Genomic DNA, 21,835 nt, shown 5'->3' with positions numbered 1-21,835 from the left:
ATTTTGACCAAAGCTTGAAATGGCAAGAGATGCTGGTTATGCAGAGACCTTGAGGAGAGAGCTTACAGAGCAGCAGGGACAGCTGGTGCCAAGGTCCCAGGCAGGACTGAGCTTGCTTGTTCTAGGGGGTCCAGTGTGGTGCAGACATAATGGAGGGTGTTGTCAAAGAGTATATGTCTGAGAAGGAGCTTGGAGCTTGGATTGTGTTCTAAGTGGTAAAGAAAGCAGTTGGGGTTATGTGGTTTTATTTACCTTTAAAATAAAAAACAAAATCTTTACTGTTATTTTTGTTTTTGAGAGAGAGAGAGTACAAGTAAGGTAGGAGCAGAGAGGGAGACACAGAATCTGAAACCGGCTCCAGGCTCCCAGCTGTCAGCACAGAGTCCCACATGGGGCTCGAACTCATGAACCATGAGATCATGACGTGAGCCAAAGTTGGATAGTTAACTGATTGAGCCACCCAGGCACCCAACCTTAAAAAAATTTTTCTTGACTCCTCAGAAAGGAAGAGATTAGGGCTGCAGATGGGGATGGTGACAGGGAACAGGAGAACAAAAAAGATGAGGAGGAGGTCATTGAGTTAGTTCTTGTGAGATAATGCTTTGTTGAACTGAGTGGTCATAGCTGAGATGAAGAGAGTTGCCCAGATTTGGGATATGATTTGGAGGTGCCATCACAGAACTGCCTGTGGCGTGTGAGCCTGAGAACTGATATATGGAATATTGGTGGGGTGGGAGCCAGAAGTAGAAAATTGATAAGGGGAGTCAAATTAAATTAATTTGACTGTGAAACACTCAGCCTCTTAAAAAAATGTATTAGAAAATATTTTGGTAAATGCTGCTAAAGGGACGTTAGAGAAATAGAAAGAAAAGTAGGTAAATGAGCAGGTTCCCTGTATATTGATATTCTTAACGTATTTGCCTTTGTCTTGTGCAATCTACATGAGGCCGACCTCATGGTCATGATCTGGTCATGGTCAGCAGACCTACCAAGAGCCTGAATAGACCCCTTCTTTTGTTCCTACATTTGCTGATTGTTACTGTTGAAAAATTTCGAAAGGGAGGAGGTGGAGGGGAAAAAACGAAGTAGGAGGAAGGGAGGATGGGTGGTGGAGGAGCAGGAGAACAAATAAAATCAATATAAATTATTGAGAACAACTTCTGCTTCCCCCTTTTTCACATATGAAGCCTTACCCTTCGTCAAGAAGGAGAAACGTAAAGCTGCTTAGGCGTTAGGTGCTGTGGTTTGTGGCTTTTGCAGGTGAGCCCCGTGTTGGGCAGGTGCATGCTGATTTTGCGGAAGGAAGGCAGCTCTTGGTCTCACCATACATACAGCCGTCTTACAGATACCAGAGGGATATTTTCTGCCTTTCTGACCGTTTATTTCCTCATCTGCACTTTGTGCTAGCTTAGCATCATTCTCAAGGTCTTTCTAGCTTTCAGATTCTAGAATCTATAAGTCTAATTATAGGTCTTTCCAACTATTACTGCTTCTAATTTCCCTCAACAGTTTATTTTTAAATACAGGTACTTTTGTTTTATTATTTTTTTTTTATTAAATCACTTTGACATGTAACAATTCTTCATGTGCGTACCGGCAGTGAGGTAAAGTTGAACAGCCTGTTTTCAGAGTATATTTCCAGAGCTCTGAATGGAGTGTTGGGTGATAGTGTTGTTTATGTCACTAAGAGGAGAAAATGAAACGATGGAAACAGGTTCCTAACTTTAATCATTCATCAGTGATGCCGGGAACTTCTTTGCTGAATCAAATCCTGTTTTTTTAATGCTTGGAAAAGATTTTCTCAATTTTTTTTGTGCCGTTCACAATGTTAATGCTTTTAAGTATAATTTGTACTTCATAGAAACAAAGCTTATTGAGCATATCATGTTGAAAGCTGGCTCAATGGGGAAGGTGGAATTTCATCTACTCTGAATATAAAAAAAAGCTTGGGCCATCGTGACTTCTGTGGAAAGATGGACATTCCACTGTAACTGGCAATATGATTTTCTTGGAGAAGGCAGCCATTTTAATAGTAAAAAAACAAATCAGACATTGCTCGTGGACACCATAGGCCACAGGGTGAAATGGATATTCTCTAAATGCATTGATTTCCTTCTTTCCTTTTTCTTTCAGGGCTTTTCAGGAAATGCAAATGCAGACAGTGTTGTGTACTATAGACTCCAGCCTTCTATCAAAGCCCGATTTCTGCGCTTCATCCCTTTAGAGTGGAACCCCAGGGGCAGAATTGGAATGCGGATCGAGGTGTTTGGATGTGCATACAGTAAGTGTTTGTTTACCCAGCACCCTGACTTAGCTATCAGAAGAGATGTTTTAAAGGCCAGCCTGCATACCAAAACTGACTTTATAGCTATGTAAAGAGAAAAACAGGAATGATTTTGTAGAAAGCTGTGTGTGTGTCTGTGCGCGTGAGCACGGGAGCGTGCTCATGCATGACAGTATTGACTTTAGCATTTAGTGTTACGTTTTGAATCAGAAATGGAAGCATTTTATGGATAGATCAATCCATATGGAGATAGGTCCAGACAGATATCTGTTTATGGACATATGCGAGTCCATTTATCAAAATCTAATATTATTAACTAGATCCTAACTTTCAAATATTAGAGTTTCCCCCTCCATGGACTATATCTGATGATGTTCCACTTTGTCACCCTGAATTTAATAAAAGATACAGTGTTCTGTTTAGTATATCCAGCCAAATGTTAGGGCACCAAATAACGTTGGTGTCTTTAGCCTAAAAATAATATGCCATAAATTCGTAGAAAATGTAAAGACCTCTGCTAAAATATAAAATGTTTTTGAAATACTTTAACATAAAAAATGATAGAAACCACAGATTTCACTTAGTCTCCTCTTAATGAAGCATTTTTTAATATCTTTTTGTGGGGCAGGGGCCTAAGAGTTATTGATAGTCGACCTCAAGCCACACCATCCTGTTAGATGCTCTTTTATTATAGAACAGTGAGTTAGTTAATATGATCTACAATTATCAGATGAGCAGTCTGAGGTTTGGAGAGATTCAGTAATTTGCCCAGTGTCTCACGCCTAGTACACGGAAGAATCCGGAAAGAGTCTGCTATTGTTCAGGTCCTCTATATCACTATTTAGCTAAAAGCTAAAGCTTTTTAGCCACTAAAACTTTTGTGAGACATAGTTCATCACTTTTTGATGTAATTCCAGTTAGGTTCTGGTTTGCCTCATTTGCATGCAGTCAAGGCAGGTCATACAGAGGGCAGGCGACACGTTGACGGTGTCGAAACTGTCACACAAACCATGTTGTTCAGGCTGCACGTCTCCCTGTGGTAGTCAGTGATGTTCCCAGCAACCTCCTCTCTCATGAAAAGTAACTGACCAGCCTTTTGTTCCCCCCAGAGCCTACAGAAGAGCAATCACAGTGCAAATATCAACAGTAATCATAATCATAGCAATAACACTAATTTTAATAGTACTAAATTTTTAAAAAGTTCTAGAAGTAGCGACATTTTCTTGACTGCTAATCACAGCATTGTATTAAGAGTTAGTTACAAGTCCAGGTAAATATTTTTAGGTTACTACTCCCTTCCCCCTCCTCCCCCGCTACCCCAGCCCACTTTGCAAACAGGGAGGCTAAAAGCTCAGGCCCTAGGACGTGCTCAAGCCAGGCTGATGGGAAATGACGGTGCTGGGTTTGCAGCCGGGTCTGGCGGACTCCGGGAGCCACGCGTAGGCTCAGGCTCCGTCTAGCTGTCACAGAGATGAGTCGGGGCAGTGTATTCTCACCATCCGCCCACTTACTATCTTGTCTCCACCAGCTCAGCTCAGCTGTTGTTAGCTGCGTTAGCTCCTCCTTTCCAGTGATCCATTTGAATAAAATCACCCTTAAAAATAATCTCACCCTGAAGCGTAATTCTGAAACACAGAACCCAGACAGTCCATCTTATTTGTCTTTGGATCGTAGAGTTTAGCAAAGCCCGTGCTGCAGCACGGATAACCAACAAAACAAACTTCAGATGTTTCATATTTATAGTTACATCTCTACTTAGGGCATCTACCTTCAAAATATTTGTTTATCACAGTATAAAAATAGCTAACAGTTCTTGAGCCCTTACTCTGTGTCAGATACAGTTTTCGTAGACATTCTAGTTTCCTCCTAAAAATCACCCACTTAATAGAGTCTTCGAAATATTCAACAGGTTTCCCAGTTGTACACCTTTGATACACATTCAATCTGGGATGTAAATTCAACATTCACGGAAAAGGACTATTGACTTTGTTTTTCCAAAACTAAAGCACCCCTCATAATGTCCCCCTGGAAGGGATGCTGAGGACCAGGGTCCTTTGAGTTCTTTGCTGTCATATGCTTCACAATAACCCAAATCTCCCTCCACTTTCATTCATCTGCAACCCTCTGGAACATTCTTTTTCCTGTGACTTCATTTGCTGTCTCTTACAGTGAGCACATTGTCCATGCATTTAATCAGCCTCCTTTTTTCATTGACCCACAGTTGAAGTAGCAGTACTGAGAGCCAACAAGATTTTAAATTCAAATATAAACACGTATGGTAAAATGGTATGACAGGAGTCCATGTAAAATGGCTGCAGTACAATTTTGGATAAGAGAAAAAAATAATAAACAGTGGAAAAGTATTATCATAGATAACCTAAAAGAACCTCAAAATGGGTTGGGTGTGAGTGCCTTATTGAGGGTATTTAATCAAATATATTTTAATTCTTCAGTCATAGTTATATTATCCACCTGTTAATAGTATCAGCCTCGCAAACTATGAACTTACTGGAGCCTGATTTTCCATAACTATCATTTGTTAAACAGTTATTAAGTCTCAGATACTTTCTTTTTAGGCATTTTCTGATTTAGTCCTAACAGCATGGTGAAGTAGGGGCATGCATTTACCATTTTATGCAGGAATAATAGAAGAGGAACAGAATTGTCTGCTGAACGAGCCCCAGGGCCTGCTCTGAGTTCTGGTACAGAAATAAGTGGGGACCACCACCCCCTTGTCCTCAGCAGGCAGAGCTGCAGGTGCTCTCCACACAAGAACACAGCCACCAGATTCTGGCTGCCACCCCCAAGAATAGCCCAGAGCCAAGATCAGTCTGGATTTTCTTCAGATGCACAAGGCCGTTCTCCTACAATCCCTACAAAAAAGGACAAGTGGTGTGGGAGTGGTCAGGGTCTCTCTCCTAGATCACAGTCACAGGATTCCTGTCCATGCTGGCAGTTAAGTGAGCCTCTTGGGAAAGCCCGGAGGACTGCATGCCACCACAGCCCGTGAACCCAATTGCTTTTGCACCAAGTTGACGCGACTCTTTTCTGGGCTTTGCCTGAGCTGCTTCTCATGAGTGCTATATACCAGGGTGCTTCAACTGTCCTGACATGGGGGAGAGTGAACCTTTGAGAAATTAAGAACTTTGTCCAGCATTACGCAGACTGCCCGTGTGAGATCTAAGATTTAAATTCATGTCCATTACTTTCCAAAGCCAGTGCTCTTGACAACTCTATGAATCATATATGGGTTCACCTTTTAAGTATTTATTGACACTTGCTGAAAGAGAACTCTACTGGGTATTGGGAGGAGGGAGAAATTTTAAAATAATGTAGCTTTCTTAATAAATGGGAATTATTATATATAATGGTGTTTTTTGCCTTCTAATCTTAGGGTTTATTCAATACAGTCCTTTTACTTTGTACAATAAAGCACAAGTGCAATATTATCTCAAATGCTACAGTTATAAAACACAAATCAAATTTTATAGTACTGACTGTACTTTAAGTAAAAGCCAAAAAAGCAATGTACCCATTGCCAAGGTAACTACAAGACCCCCAGGAATAACAGCTCCAGCACGGGGGGTCCATGATGACCCTTGCAGAGCTGGCTCCCAACTTGCCTGTTAATTTCAGAGAGAGAAAGGGAGATGCGGGGTGTGGGGGGGTGTGCGTGAGTACCTGTGAAAATAGAGCCGTTTTTGGCAACTAACACAAGTGTTTGACCCGTAGAGGTCAGAAGGGGCAATGTCATAAAAATTATACAAGCTCAGTGTAAAATATAATAGCTCGAGTGTAGGAATAAAGTGATTGAGAAATTGAGATTAGTGTAAGAACACTTATGGCAGTAGGTTTGAAACTAAAGTGCAGATATTTTCATTTTTGAGGCTAGGAGAACAGTCCAGATAGGGGAAGGGGCGGACCCTCGACAAGCACAGAGCCGAGAATTGCATGGAGCTTTGGTGAACGGTTGTTCAGGCTGGAAATACGGGCGCACACGTGTCAGGAGGCTTCTGGTCTCATGTGTGCAAGTGACAGTGAGGACCTGATCACCAACCATCAGGAGAGAGGCTTCTCTTGACCCACGTCAGACTCAAAGATACTGAGGCTGTGGATTCGGAGATCTCTGTGATTGCACGTGAGGCCCCCTGAGTTATCACATTTGAACAAGCATCTGGAAAGCGGTGCCATGTGCTGGGAGGGGCAGCTGAGAGAGAATGGGTTCTGAAAGGGCACAGGAGACAGAAGTAATTCCTCTGCTGACTCACTGAATTCAGGCCTGGGGAATTCGGAAGGTTGGAACGCTGAGCCCTCTGAGTTGAAGGTATATAAATGAAAGCCACATAAATATCATTGTTATTAAATCATAACTTCCACTTACAGAATTGCTATTAATAATAACAACATAGAGTGCTGTGTTTGGACAACTGCTCATGTCTTGGAAAAGGAGAAGTGCATTTCTATCATCATTAAAGCAGGTCTTTAATGCTGTTTGCAGGTCACATGTATTTTTATGCTGCCCCCCTCCTTGTGCCTAATGCATGTGTCCACTGAAGTTCTGGGTGCAGGCTGCCCTGATGAATATTGTAGAGACAGTGGCTATTGTGAGAGCCACACATAATTTTATTAGCCTCCGTCCGGGTGAGTTAGGGCAGTAACTTGTTATGAAGGTACATCAAGTGAATGGAAAATCCATATCAAAGAGCATGTTCTACTTTTATGTCTGAAAACTTGGAAGTTGTTTCCTGAGTAATGAGAGAAGGAGAAGCTAAATTTTATGGGTTCAAAGAGAAAGTATAAATTTCAGATGCCTTGGCCATAGCGGCCGTGAACGTGTTTATAGATCTGGACGAGCGAAGTAGATAAGGAAATAACTCGTGGAAGAAAGAACAAGAAGAGAAAACATGTGGTGGTAAAGAAACACCGCCCTACGGAATGTCCCAAAGGAAAGTAAACAATGGTGAACAAAGGCAGAGAAAGGAAACAAAACTGAGCGGAAGCAACTCTGTCCGAGATGTCCTTGGGAGGTGGCCATTAAGCCACAGCAGATGGTGTTCTTTCGTGGTGGATGAATTGCTGCGACAAGTGCCCTCGGTATAAATGCGGAGTTCCTTCTCTCCAGTTCTTGTGAAAACATCCTCATTTTGCAATCCGGGTTCTTCCTTTCCTCATCCCCAACAGAAGAAGAGCATCGAGCTGCCCAGCGGCACTGAGCATTTTCCATTTCTTCACATGCCATGATTTCATGACTTTTGTAGACTTGGGATGTTTGCACAGTGCTCGGGGCACTCACATGTGCAGGCTTCCTGTGTCTGTCTAGAGGAGTCTTTCACTCAGCACCTTTTCTCAGCACTGAATCAATCACTGTCTCTGACAGCTTCTCTGACACCTCACCTTAGGGTCGGAGGACATTTCCGCCTGCTCCTGGAACAACCACCCCACTTCTGGTCATACCGTGCCCACATTACGCTCTGTTGTAGTCAGCTGTCCTCCTTTGTCCTGCGTCTTCAGCTCGCTGAATGAACAAAGGGAGGAGGGGTTGGTGAGCCCCCAGCAGGTTTTGCCCATCAACCTGGAGACACGTGCAGCCCGTGAAAGATCAGACATAGGAACACGGGAGAACTGAGAAGATTGGAAGAGAACAAATACATAGAAGTATAGAAACTACAGAGAATATAGAAACTGTTGTGTTTCTCTGCTTAAATCCAGACTGATTAAGAGACAGTTATGGATTCTGTTTCACAAACGGAAGCAGGTCAACAATTAGGAAACTCACGCCAACTTAATAAAAATATGCTTTTCATCGTGTAAAAAGTATTGGGAGTTGCTTTTATCAGTAGATTTAAATTTGGAAAAAACATTAATAGGCAATGCAAGAAAGTAGCCTGAGCAGCGTAGCTACTAATACTGAAAACCGAATCCGAGTCTTCTGTCTGTTACGCCCCATGTCTGGTTAGGGGGAGAAATGAAAATCAGTAAATTTGTTGGGTTTGCTCTAAAGAATGGTTCTAATTGAACTCCATACATATTTATGAAGCAGCTCCTCCCTCATGGCAACAGCTAAAATCTTGACTGAGGTGAATTATCTATAGTCCCTGCGCTCAGATTATTTATCAGCGGAGACTAGGGCTGAGGAATCTAGCTTACATTGGAGTCTGAACAAGAAGATAGATTCTGGTGGGCCTAAAACCGAAGAGGATAAGCTCTAATTCTTTGCAGAATTGAGAGTCTTAAGATTTTAATCTGATGATAAGTGAGGTTATATTAAAATGAAAATAAGGTGAGCTATTATGATACCGGAGGGGTAAAAGCAGCTATGAAACGCACTGGGATTATGTCACAAGAACTCAGAGCCTGCCACGGAGACCCTCGCTGACCATAAATGGAAAGATTGTAGCATCAGTAAGGATAGTAACCGCGGTTCCATCGCATATTAAATATGTTTAAGTGAATGGGTTCATGACAATACTAAAAAAAACCCAAAAAATTTAATTGGTTACCTATGAGAGAGATGAAGGAACCAGATCTTTATTTTGAAAACTAATAAATGAAGGGAAACAGCAAGAATTTATCTTACTTTCCCTATGTGATCTGTACTTCAAGGTACAGATCAAATAAAAGAACCAAACAGAAGATGAGGGGAATTTCTCTTTAAAGGTATATTCTAAGTAGTAAAGAAAGAAAGAATAATGGAATTAGCATAGTCCCACTTGGTAACCCTGAATAAATTAACAGACCAAGTCAATGACTATAAATTTCACAAAAAGATGATTTGTTTTTCAGTACCAGTCACAGCAGAGTCACTTTTATTGGACTATCATGCTACAACTTGTAATCACTGGATAGAAAAATACACATTAAGAAAAACCTCCTTTAGGGCTCTGAAGTTCAATTTACAGCAGGATGAATTTTGACAAGATTTGATCTTGAGAGAAGCAAAGCAAATTTTGGGAGATCCATGTTTAACTGACTTTTTCCTAAAAGCACATCCCAGTTTGCAGGACCTCGTAATGCTCAAGCAGAAAAGTGGCCAGATTTTCCTGGGCAGAGGAGGTTGAGTCCAGAGTTCAGTGTTGCCAGAGTCACTAGAAATTTAGGGTGGAATCCAGAAAAGGAAGGAGTCCGAGAGGGAGGCCTCAGCTCCTGCAGAGAAACCCCCTTCAGCCCTCCACTGACCCCTGACCAGCGCATGCCCCGGGGTGGGGTGCCAAGGAGCTTAGGGGAGAGCAGGATGGGTATCCAGAGGCTAACGATTTCCACATCTGCCTAATGCTGTAAGGAACACCTTTGGGAAAAAAATCACTCCTGCCAATTTACAGGGACTTGTTGGACATCTTGGGTTTTTAACTGAAAAGCCAGAGGTTGTTGCTTTAGGAGTAAAGCCCAATCTGTGGACCAGTTGCTATGTCCTGGGGCTAAGGACGAAACTGAAATAGATGCTTCCGGACAGAACCTGGAACTAAGCTCTCACAGGGTCAAGGTGATCCATGGACCTCTTTTATCTCCTTCCTGCCACCATCATCCTTCCCTCCCCAGGCTCCACCCTCCCACCTCTCCTCATCCCTCCCTGAACTTGTACCCTCCTTTCCCCACCTCCTCCTCCTTTCCTGATCCTAGACATTTACAAAGGTGGGCATCTACTCAGAGTAAGTTTCATTTCCGCAAAGTGCTGTCCCCAGGCAGTAACCTAATTCACATCTCCCCGTTCAAAACTACCGTGCAACCTGCCCTTTTCCTTCATGCTCCACTTAGAGTTTGTAAATATATCTGTACATGTGGGGTGAGCTACTTGAAGACTCTCTTTTCCTCCAGACTGAGGGATCCCTGAGGACAGAATGTATTTGCTGTTGTAACACCAGCTCCTACTGTAGGAGTTGACACAGTCAATGCTCAGTAACTATTTGCTACCTAGAGAACTCAGGAAAATATCCAGTTAGCCATGATAAAATCGGAAAAATGAATAAATGTATAGAAACCACAGATTTGTTATACGCCTACAGAAGCAGTTGATCCCAGAGCTGTGAGATGAACTTGTGAGCTGTTGAATGTTATTATAGGGGCACCTGGGTGGCTCAGTTGGTTGAGGGACTGACTGACTTTGGCTCAGGTCATGATCTTGAGGTTCGTGGGTTCAGCCCCTGTGTCAGGCTCTGTGCTGACAGCTCAGAGCCTGGAGCCTGCTTTGTATTCTGTGTCTCCTTCTCTACCCCTCCCCTGTTTGTGCTCTATCTCTCAATAATAAATAAATTTAAGAAAATTATAAATAAAATGATATTAATAGAAAATAAAATATGTAATAAATTAGGCATTTTGATACTTCTATTTGAAACCCACAGCTTTTTGTGTGGTATGAGAAATTGGAATTTTTTCCCACATATTTCAAATAAGGAAATTGAGAATCCACATTTATGTGACTTCTGTGGCATTACAAAATTACAACAAATATTAGAAACAGAAATACAGCTTATGTCTTCCAGTGACACACTCAAGGGTCCTCGATGTAGTAGATATTATGCATTTCAAATTTGTTTCAAAGGTTCATTTAGATTGATATTTACGTGGCAGGTAGCCTGTTTGTCCCTCTAACCTCCTGGAGTGTTATCACTGATCTTAATTCAGTCTATTTAAAACCATGATAGTAAAGTCACCTTTTCCGTGTGGTTATATGCAGCCCTTGATCCTGTACCTTCTTCCTTTTTATTGTATTAATTTGGGTTGTTTTAAACTTAAGAGTGCCTTAAATCACTCTGTGTTCTTTTCTGCTACTATGCAGAAATAGTCCAGCCCGTTTCCTGTTGATTTCTCAAGTGCTCGGTCTCTCCTCGCCATCTCTTCAAAACCCAATTCAGGAATGCAGATCTCAAGTGCCAATACATCATGCTGTTGCTTTAATCTTTCACTATATAATAGTTTAACAGTGACTCAGCCTGATTTATGTTTCTTAGAAGTCAAAATTGGACCTCTGTTTAGAAATTCATAGGTAGTAATTTTCAAATAAAGAAGCGGTATGGTCGGTATTGGAGACTGACTTCTTTTTTAGCCCAGAAGAGTTTGGTCGATTGTTCTTTCTCCATTTACAGCACTTTTTCTCTGTTTATATTTTTGGGGTGCTTCCCACAGAATTAATAGAAGGCTCTCATGTCTTTTTCAGGAATTCTTTCATGACCTTTAATAAAGGCAGGTTTTCTATTATTCAAGGATTTGTTTTCCAGTTCATGCATTTTCTATTTCAATTTTTCTCTTTAACATTTCTTAGCCAACTGACCTCATCAGTGATGCAATGATTGATAGTTAATTCACAGAGCCAGTTTCTCCCCAAAGACATCTTTCAGCGACAAGCTGCTCCACGTGCACAATTTTCTTCAAGGACCACCTACAGCGTAGGTGTTTTCCATGGGACAATTCAGTACGCAGTGAGGTTATTCATTTTCAGAGAGAAGGTTTCTTTAACCTTCTTGTTCTTATCGATAATCCTGATCGTGTCATGTGCTCAGGGGGCACTCAAGAACCTGTTTCCCTGGGTGTGGCTCTAGGAGCCCCTAAGTTGGTGGATATAAAGTAGAACCCAGGATCTTGAATGCTTCTGGAAACCCCACGAGAAACTCCTCAGTTGATTCTAACACGGCCAGACCATGGAACTCAATTTAAGAAAACGTGCTCTTGTGTATTTTTTTCTTAGTAATCCACTTGGAATGGTAGGGAGGCCATTGCTTTTTCAGATAACAACCTCTCACATTGTGCAAAGCCTCAAGCTTTGGAGCAGGGGTGGGATGTAGGTGTAAGGGAAGGATACCGGGTCAAGTGGAGATATTACCCTGAAGAGTGTGTTGGCATGTGCCATACGCCCGGGTAGAACAATTTGCTGCTCACAGAGGTGAATCTGCAATTTAGTTGACATCCTTCTCCCAGGCTGAGTGGATCAACTCCTCCTGCACATGTTAGAAATCATTCAGACCCAGTCCTGACGCAAAAGCAAAGCTCTAAGCACTGGCATGAAAAATCACATCTCAGGGATGCGTGTTCCCCATTAGAATGGAAGCTCCTTGAACAAAAATGTGCTTTGTATTTATGCATTGCTGTGTCTTCCCCTGTTCACAGGGAGCTCTCTATAAATATGTACTTGCAGAGAGGGGAGCGAGTACCCATTTCAGCAATACCACTTCTGACACAACTCCCTGAAAGGAATTTGAATATTTTTATTGGAAATCTCTTCGTTCCGTGGGAGATTGTATTTCTGAATCATGCAAATAAAGCAGACTCTCCCTCTTTCCTGGGCTCCCAGGGAGAACAGATATGAGAGTAGGGCCTACAGCCTCTGTGAGTTTCTTCTTTCCTTGATGCCTGCTGTAAATGAGAAGATTTGAGATGGAGGTTTTCACTGAGGAGGATTCGGGTCACCGACAATTGCCATAGTGAGTCAGCTCAAGCATTAGCTGACAGACAGAGAAAAAGCCACAGAACCCACAGATGGCTCAAAATCATTCTTGCTATATAACCTGGCAGTGACATTGATAATGGAGCATTTCTCATGCTCTTCAGAAATTCATTATTTTTTAAAGAGTTTAGTTTTAAATACACCAAATGTATTTGTTAAATTATTTTTGCCGTACCTCTTTCCCTGCCCAATGTTCTAGCAATAAGTAATAGCATTAGCAGTAACAGTAGTTAATGTCTATTGAGTTTTAATTATGCACAAGCAATTCTTCCAAAGTTTATGCAGATAGATATTCATGCAACAATCCTGTGAAGAATATACTATCGTTATTCCCGTGTTACAGATAGGAAACAGACAAAGGGGTTAAATGTGTGCCACAGAGGGAGTAATGCCCTGTTACCTGAAACTATGTTACATTATAGGACATAGTTTGTGATTAAACTAAGGATCTTGAGATGGGCAAAGTAGCCTGGATTCTCTAGTTGGACCCAATGTAATTACAAGAGGGAGGTGAGAGGATCAGTCGGAGAAGGAGATGTCACTGTGAGAAACAAGGGGGCGGGATTTGATGGTGCTATGGTACTAGTCTTGTACATAAAGAGAAGTCTGAACCAAGGAATGCAGATGGTCTCTCCACGCTGGAAAAGGGGAAGAATGAGATAATCTTCCAGAGAGTTCCAAAGGAAAGCAGCTCCTGCCAACCTTGTTTTTAGGACTTTTTGAATTCCCAAACTAGAAGATGATAAATTTGTGTTGTTTCATGTGACTGAATTTGTGGTAATTTGTTACATCAATTAACAGGAAACTCATATAGTTGCCAAAGGTAGGGTGAAGATGCAAATCCACACTGACTAGTTATCTTAACTATTAGGCTACACTGTAATAAAACACTATTAAAATGGCTCAGAAGGGGGCTAGCCTGAGGAGGATAAATGTGTCAGAACAATTTGCAACTTATTACTAGAAAATTAGAGTTTATGCCCTCCCTCTGGTGAACAGGGTATGACAGGGTCACAATATTAATATTGACAGTAATCTAATCATTAAAATACAACCCGAGTGATAAGCCTACTAGTGAACAAATTTACAATTAGAAAAGTAATTCTTTCAGTCAAGTAACATGTCTCCTCCTACATCTTTGCATTGTAGGTCTTTGACTGTTATAATCTTTGTTAACTTCTGATTTCTAATTTTTATTCTAGCCAATTTCCTGGTACCTCTGTTTTTCCTACGTATACATGTCAGTCATGTACAAAAGATTTTTTTTCTGAAAGCATTTGACAAAAGATGGGGATAAGTGTGATTCTGTTCATTGAAACATGAATATTACTTGGATGCTTAATTTCATGTTCCTAAACAAATAAATATTGAGTTAAATGACTTTCATGAATGCCATACATTCATTGTATCTTTCATAGGTTAGTTTCAATGCAAAGAAATTTTATTATGAATCATCTGAACTTTTGTGAGAATATATTTACATTGGTAGTGTCTTTTGTGGAAGAGCAAAAATAAATGCCCCTTGAGTGTTACTGGGGATGGCTCAGACATGAAGTGTTGCTTCCCCAGTCAATGAGGTGAAGCCCAAGTTCTACTTTAAAAGTTAGTAATGTTGAAAGTAAAAATTTCAAAAACAAACAAACAAGACTTTCATTTAAATACAGAATAAACACATATGAAAGATTAAAGAAAGAATCAGAAAGATGGTAAAGCTAGTTGAAAGCAGATTCAAGAGACTGAGTGTAGAGAGGAATCCAAGAAAGCTTACTGGATTACTATCACTGGGTTGGGTACATAATAAATGGTTAATGTCCAACAGGGCAATAAAACCAAAAGCTTTGATTTTCTATCACACAGAAGTCATTTGTATTTCTACTGGGAAAAAAATTATAAATTAACATGTAACTTAACAGAGTCTGCCCCTAACCAATAATAAATAGTAAAAAATCAGACCTTTATTAAGTCACTTAGAATTAAATAATCTGCAGCTGGGCCTGTGAGAAAATGGTTCAGTGATATTGAAAGGAAATGAAGTTATTGCTTTGGGGTATATCCAGTTTTTCAGGGTTTTCTTAACGGTGGGTAAGACCATTTTCAAGAGAGACTACAACCTCTCTCTCCTATCAGCATCCTTGGAGAGAGAGATTCTAATAATGAATTCAAGTAAATTCTCTCTCTGTCTTTCTCTTCCTCTCTCTCTCTCTTTCTCTCTCTGTTTGTCTGTCTCAAGATTCTTTTTCATACAGTTCCAGATTTTTATATCATTAACTATATGTGCCACAACTCAGAGTTTTGTGATTATTGTTTAAAAGTACACACTGCTTATACATCAGAGGTGTTGTGTAAATTGATTTTTATAACAGTAACTTTTATTAGACCCGTTATAAGTGAGTTTTCTATCTAAAGTAATACTGATGGGAATTATCCTGGGTTTTTTATTTTATGATAATTCTTGTACATATATTGCACATACGTAAGTTGAAGTTCTCCTATACTGACATTGTACTCACATTCTGAATTATATTGATTGAGCTTTTCTTCCCTGAAGGAATTGTTCACACACACATGAAGTCCGTGATGGTATGGCAGCGAGCTTGTTGATTTTCCTACTTAAACTACTTTCTCACTTTCAGACCCATTTTCAAGGCAATCCCCACTCCTCTTCATCCTCTGAGAGCTGAATTACTGACTGTCACTGTATTTCTTTTCATGACAGTGAAGGAGAGAAAGTATTGGGGGAATGTCTAGGTCTTTGGAAATTAAATGTCCTAAGAGTAATTCTAAGAGCTTATGGGGACCCGGGTAGGGCTTGAAGACTGTGGGAAGGAGGAAGATTAGATCAGAGAGATGAGTTTCCCCAACTACCTTAACCAAAGAGACAGTCTTCAGCTGACCTTGATCAGTCTGTCATGGCCGTTCACTTGCTAAGCAGTATGCGTCTTCATGGAATGTCAGCTCCATGGGAGCAAGGACCACGCTGGTGTTTATTACTCTCTTGATCTCAGCATCCATCACAGGGCCTCACAAACAATTTGCTAAATAGTTACGCATTGAATGGATGCCTCAGATTTCTTAGTTGATATTTGTGGAGTAAGAAGATAATTGGTAAGAATGAGAGACAGTGGCAGGTGGTTGATTTTAAGAGGTGAAGCTGTATACCATTACTTTAGACATCAATTGTCCGATACACTTTTCACTTTCCTTTGTTGCTGACGGAAACATACTAGGCACAAAAGCCTTAGGTGCCCTGAAGGGTGGTTATGACCATTACAATGTGATAATAATAACAGTGAAGAAGAGAAAAAAAGAAATACTGGGGTAAAGCAACATAGGCTAACCCTTTACTGGAAAAAATTCTCTTGGTAGCTAATTCCAAAAATAGACTTTATCTAAAGGAAAATCATTATTATGATGGTTGCCTTTAAGCAATACGTTAACTCAGAGATAACTGCATTGCTCCAAATGCATCAGGATTTAAAGTATGTCTTATTGGAATTTTTCTTAATTTATTGTAATCTAATAATCATAGAACACATGATTTGTATTTGACACAGAGTTATGTTTTTACCATGCACATTCATTCAGCTATATAACAAGGAATAATTGTTCAGTTAACATTATCCTTTCTACAGAATGCAATGTTTATTCATGTGCATTTGGTGAATGAATTCTTTATAAGCACATTAACAAGATGTGGAAAAATCAAACCTCTGAATTTTCAAAAGATAGCTGCGTAAAATAGTTGAAAAGAATTTCAGGGGGGTGGTGAATATAAATGGTTCACATTAAATATGATGGATAATCTGAATGAAATGTATATTTGGGCATGTAAGTAACTGTAATAATTTTGTCAAATGAAACAAGATGAGTAAACTTTAATGTCATTTCATTGACTGGGAGAAGTCAGCTAACCAGTTGAAAAATAGCTTCATTGGGTTTCCCTAACCTCTTCATTTATTACATACATTTTCTCACAAGGGTAATTGCCTTAAAAAAATCTTCGACTTGCGAAATGGAGAAAACACTGCAAGGCTTTCTGGGTATTATCAGTTCTATTCTGTGTCTGTTGTTTGGGTGCAACTGATTTTGACAGATGTGCTGTTATGTTACTGGTATAACATGACATCTTTTTTCAGATGAACCGAATAAAAGTGATTTTGACAATGAGTAGATAAGACTTTGTCAGAAAGCTGAAAAAACGTGTCAATGTCACAGTTTTGACACAAATGTGGCAGAACAGCCCTTATAATATCATTAAGTGACTATCTTTCCGATGATGCTCTTTAGAAGACAAGATAGCATTGCTCTTAAATACTATTACTTAGCCACAAAAATAATAAAATAAAACAAAACACAAAGGTCAGCTGGAGACAGCATTTGATGTGACTGATGGATGTGTTCATATTTTTGTGCAGATCTTTTATCTACAACATGTATAAGAGAAATTTTGAGATATCAAAACCATTTTTTCAGGAACTAAAAACCATTTGACTTCAACACTTCAGGAACATGAATAAAAATATTGATTGTGAAATATACAAAGTGGTTTTATGGATATCAACCATAACCTTTTTCCTGATTTTCTTTTCTTTATTGAATGAACAGAAATAACTTTCAGTAATAAAAGAAAATTAGGAATACATTTTGGGATCTATTTCTAGATAATTATTTTGTAAATAGGTTAGCAAAGACTAAAATGGAATCAATCCTAGGTGTCAAGAGGGAATTAGACATTGGAGCTTTTATTTTCCCTCATGACTGGCTGGCAAGTGACCTATACGTGTATGTGTGTATGCACAATGCTTTATATATGTGTATATGTATGTATATATACATTCATGTGTATATATATACGCATTTAAAATGGTTTAATAAAAAATATATTTATACTTTAGAATGACTTTTAATGTCTTTGTCTCTAGGATCAGAGGTGCTTGATTTTGATGGAAAAAGTTCCCTTCTCTATAGATTTGATCAAAACTCCCTAAGCCCAATAAAGGATATTATTTCTTTGAAATTTAAAACTATGCAGAGTGATGGAATTCTGCTCCACCGAGAAGGGCAAAATGGAGATCATATCACGCTGGACTTACGAAGAGGAAAACTCTTTTTACTTATTAATTCAGGTAAATCTATTTGGTGATGTAGTTGACAGTCTGGCCCTTTGGCTATCACGTCAGTAAGTTTATGCTTTTATAGCTTACCTTATAACAATCAAGGTGTCTTATTTCCAGATTCAGGGGCTTATATGTACACCAGTATCGCACTGACGTGTAAAAACGGTTCCTATTTTGCAAATTGTATGAGACCCTCATTTGATGCGTTTTTGCATAGTGCTCACAGAACCACGTAGCTGTTTTCAGACATCATGAATAAAGGGATGAGTCACTGAAAAATACTGAGCTAGTAAAAATAATGAGGTTGTAGCAAAGGTACATTTTACATCACAAATGGCATGTGATGGGAAACACTAATAAAAAGAATTAACAGTAGAAGAAATTCCAGCCAAGTTGAGGGGGCATTATATTCAAACTTCAGGTAAATCCATACTGGTGTTTTGGATGGAATGCAAAGGAGAAGATTGCAATTATTATGAGAGATCCTAAAGGGAAACTTGTTTTTTTATATAAAAATGGAAATAATGGTGCTGTTATTTTTTTCTGTTCTCAGGTGAGGCCACACTGGCCTCCGCTCCCACGCTGATCAGTCTCACCCTGGGCAGCCTCCTGGACGACCAGCACTGGCACTCGGTGCTCCTCCAGCGCTCGGGCAGACACGTGAACTTCACAGTGGACGAGCACCGGCGTAGTTTCCGCGCCCAGGGAGACTTCAGTTACCTGGACCTTGATCATGAGGTGTGATCGTTATGTTTCAATTAATGCAGATGTTTACAATGTCTATGTGAGCAGCCATGCGAAAGAAAATACACTGTAGGGAGCACCCCTTCCCTCTTTCAGAGTAATTCAGGGTCCCGGTGAAGTGTTTCCCAAGATGACCTAACTCACAATGGTAGATTTGGGCGTTTACTACTGAGGCCTCGTCGTTCTGACGATATGTTAATCTATTGTTAGAGAGAGAGAGGGAGAGAGTTTTTTACCTGAAGTGCATAGTCACAGATTATCACATGTAGGAAATCTCCAAGAGGCAACATTACCACTAGTAAATACAGAACATGGTCCATGATTTTTTTGTGTGCTATAGGGCGCCCTAGAAAAGTGTAGATTTATGGAGAGGTTTTGTAACTAATAGATTAATTAATTCATTATCAATCGATCCAAATGCACAAGCACCAATGTGTGCCGGAAATACATATAAAACAAAACCCCATTAAAGCCAGTTATGTTATTAAACAGAGATTTACCATGGATATAAAGATGCATTTTTATTCATCAACCAATAAACATCAGATCCAGATGTGATTAGTAACTTATAAGAATAATCAGGCTCTAGTGTAAATGAAAACTGAATGCATGTAAATTTGTTTCCAAATCTGTATTTTAATTTTTAAAAAATATCCATATGAAATTAGCAACATGTGGAGTGTAGAGTGATGAAAAATTGATTTATCTGTGATGATTAAAGCTAGAGTTACTAATCATAATTATTTAAGCAAACTATCAGAAAATCACTAAACAATATTATTGATGCCATTTTTCTTTCTAAGATCAGCTTTGGAGGGATTCCAGCACCTGGAAAATCAGTGTCATTCCCCCATAAAAATTTTCATGGGTGTCTAGAAAATGTCTATTACAATGGAATAGATATCATTGACTTGGCCAAGCAACAAAAGCCAGAGATCATCACTATGGTAAGAGAATCTTCATGTAAACGAATGAATGAAATTATGTTGCTTTTCCACACAATAAAATTGCTCCCTTTTGGACCCCTACTTCATATGATACTTTAGAGATTACGCTCTCTTTTTTTTTTAAGAGATTACTCTTATAAAAATTTTCTCTGCTTGGCAATATGCATGTAAGGGATTAATTCTATTTAAAAGAATTATAATTTACAGAGTATGATTATTTTATTTTTATATGAAGTAAAACATTTTTTTACAGTCGATAATTTAATTTTGTTGTGATGTTATTACTCCAGGGGACTAATTTCCTTTGCTCTGTAACTTCCTTAATAAGATATGCCCCGACAAACTCCCTTAATCAGGGGAATTAGGTTCCTGGAATCAGATAACATCCATGTGTATTAGAGAGGCATTTGAAAAACTGTGTTTTGCCACGGTCATTCGTAACAAATCAAAGAGCGAACGGGCTGTTAGGACACTCCTCTGCCAGTCTCTCCGGGTCGCACGGTTGGTCAGGCTGCGGTATATTCTAATTCTGGGGAAATGCAGCAGATTTTAAATCTGGTCTGGGGACAGTCAGGGAGTAGCACCACCATGGGTTTTATGCACAAGGCTTCTATTTTAGGATTTGGATCTTCACAGTTGTCAGAGGGCTGGAGAGTGGAGGCCAGCTGTCTGGAAGAAGAGATGGAGCAGGGTGAAGGAGAGCCAGGACAAACCGGATCAGACCAGCTCCTCTGTGATCGTCCCTCACTGCGCTGTATCACAGGGAGAAAAAAGTCCTGTGGAAAAAAATGGCTGGCATTTCACTCAAATGCCACACAAGCTCCATTTCTGACTAACTTTTAACCAGAACCAGACAGAAAAGGGGATTCTGGGAGACATGGTTTCCAGTTTACCTGGCTTCATGAAGGAAAAGCAGAACAGAGATTTTTTTCACTGCATTTCTTGAATTGTTCAAAATTCAAGATATATAAATTCAAGCTCATGTTGTATCAGCCAGTCCCAAAGCATATCACAGGAGTATGGTTGTTTTACAAAACATTTTATTCCTAATTCTGTGTGAATTGGTGGTATCTATAGGAGTATACCAGTCAGAAAGGTTTTTAGTTATATTTTTATCAAAGGGAAGATGATTTAAAAGGAAAATCAAAAAGCCGTAGGTAGATGTGTTTCATTGGCAGACGAGCTTCCAGAAACTGCCCGTGTAGCTAACACCCACTTTTCACTGGCAAGAGTATTTGCTGCTTGCCGGGTGGCAGGCCGCGGTCCAGATGAAGCATCAGACCAAACTGCGGCTGGTAACGTGTTCCCCATTTCACGAGGTTTGATAGTTTATACTTGTCTTTACAGTCTGGGTCAGTGTTGCTCACTCTTCAGCTGTTGCTGTTTCACACACTGGGACAAGACACTTGACCACAGTGAAAGCTGATTAATTCACTTTTAACAGAATCATAATGTAGCCAAATATCTTTGTTTCACCAAGACCAAATGGTTTCATTCTAATGTGTATCCTTCTAAATACAGTTGATTTCATTGACCTTTGAAATCTCTATTTGGAAAACATGTTAAAGATTAAATAAAAATAAAAGTATTTCTCTCCATTTCTGAAGCCTGTTAAGAAACATGCTTAATTATTTCTAAATAGTTCACAGCATAAAGATTTTTTAAATCCTCAACTACGTACTTTACTAGTGAGATAATTTTTTATGCATAGTATTTGAATGAAAGTTTGTACAATTCTAAGGTATCTTGAAACTCTATTTTAAAACTATTAGATGAAGACGGGCACCCTCCTACACTTGGTGGGAATGTAAACTGGTGCAGCGTCTCTGGAAAACAGTGTGGAGGTTCCTCAAAAAACTATCCATAGAACTCCCTTATGACCCAGCAATAGCACTGCTAGGGATTTATCCAAGGGATACAGAAGTGCGGATGCATAGGAGCACAGGTACCCCAATGTTCATAGCAGCACTGTCAACCATAGCCAAAACATGGAAAAAGCCTAAATGGCCATCACCTGATGAGTGGATCAAGAAGATGTGGTATATATTCTCGATGGAGTACTACATGGCAATGAGAGGGAATGACATATGGCCATTTGTAGGAAAGTGGATGGACCTTGAGGGTGTCATGCTAAGCGAAATAAGCCAGGCAGAGAAGGACAGAAACCATATGTTTGCACTCATAGGTCTAATAGGAAATTTTCAGAATGATCTAGCTTCAAGAAAAGCAAGCAGTTAGTAGTGCTTAAGAAGAATTGATTCAGTATCTAATGGATAGTTGATACCTGTCACGACACAGCATTTTATAT

General features: G+C 39.7%; 1 protein-coding gene across 2 annotated transcripts in view; it reads left to right on the top strand.

The window, feature by feature from the left end:
* CNTNAP4 (contactin associated protein like 4) overlaps positions 1-21,835 on the top strand; it is a 541,886-nt gene that overhangs the window by 416,841 nt on the left and 103,210 nt on the right. For both annotated transcript variants that reach the window (XM_029925564.1, XM_029925565.1), the window contains 4 exons: positions 2,134-2,281; positions 17,642-17,845; positions 18,390-18,574; positions 19,384-19,527. In XM_029925564.1, coding sequence (XP_029781424.1) covers positions 2,134-2,281; positions 17,642-17,845; positions 18,390-18,574; positions 19,384-19,527 — 681 coding nt within the window. The remainder of the gene's footprint in view (positions 1-2,133; positions 2,282-17,641; positions 17,846-18,389; positions 18,575-19,383; positions 19,528-21,835) is intronic.

Source organism: Suricata suricatta, chromosome 16 (genome assembly GCF_006229205.1).
Source record: "Suricata suricatta isolate VVHF042 chromosome 16, meerkat_22Aug2017_6uvM2_HiC, whole genome shotgun sequence".
NCBI lineage: Eukaryota > Metazoa > Chordata > Mammalia > Carnivora > Herpestidae > Suricata > Suricata suricatta.
Note: the sequence above shows the minus strand (reverse complement) of the source record. Positions and strands in the feature narration are given on the sequence as shown.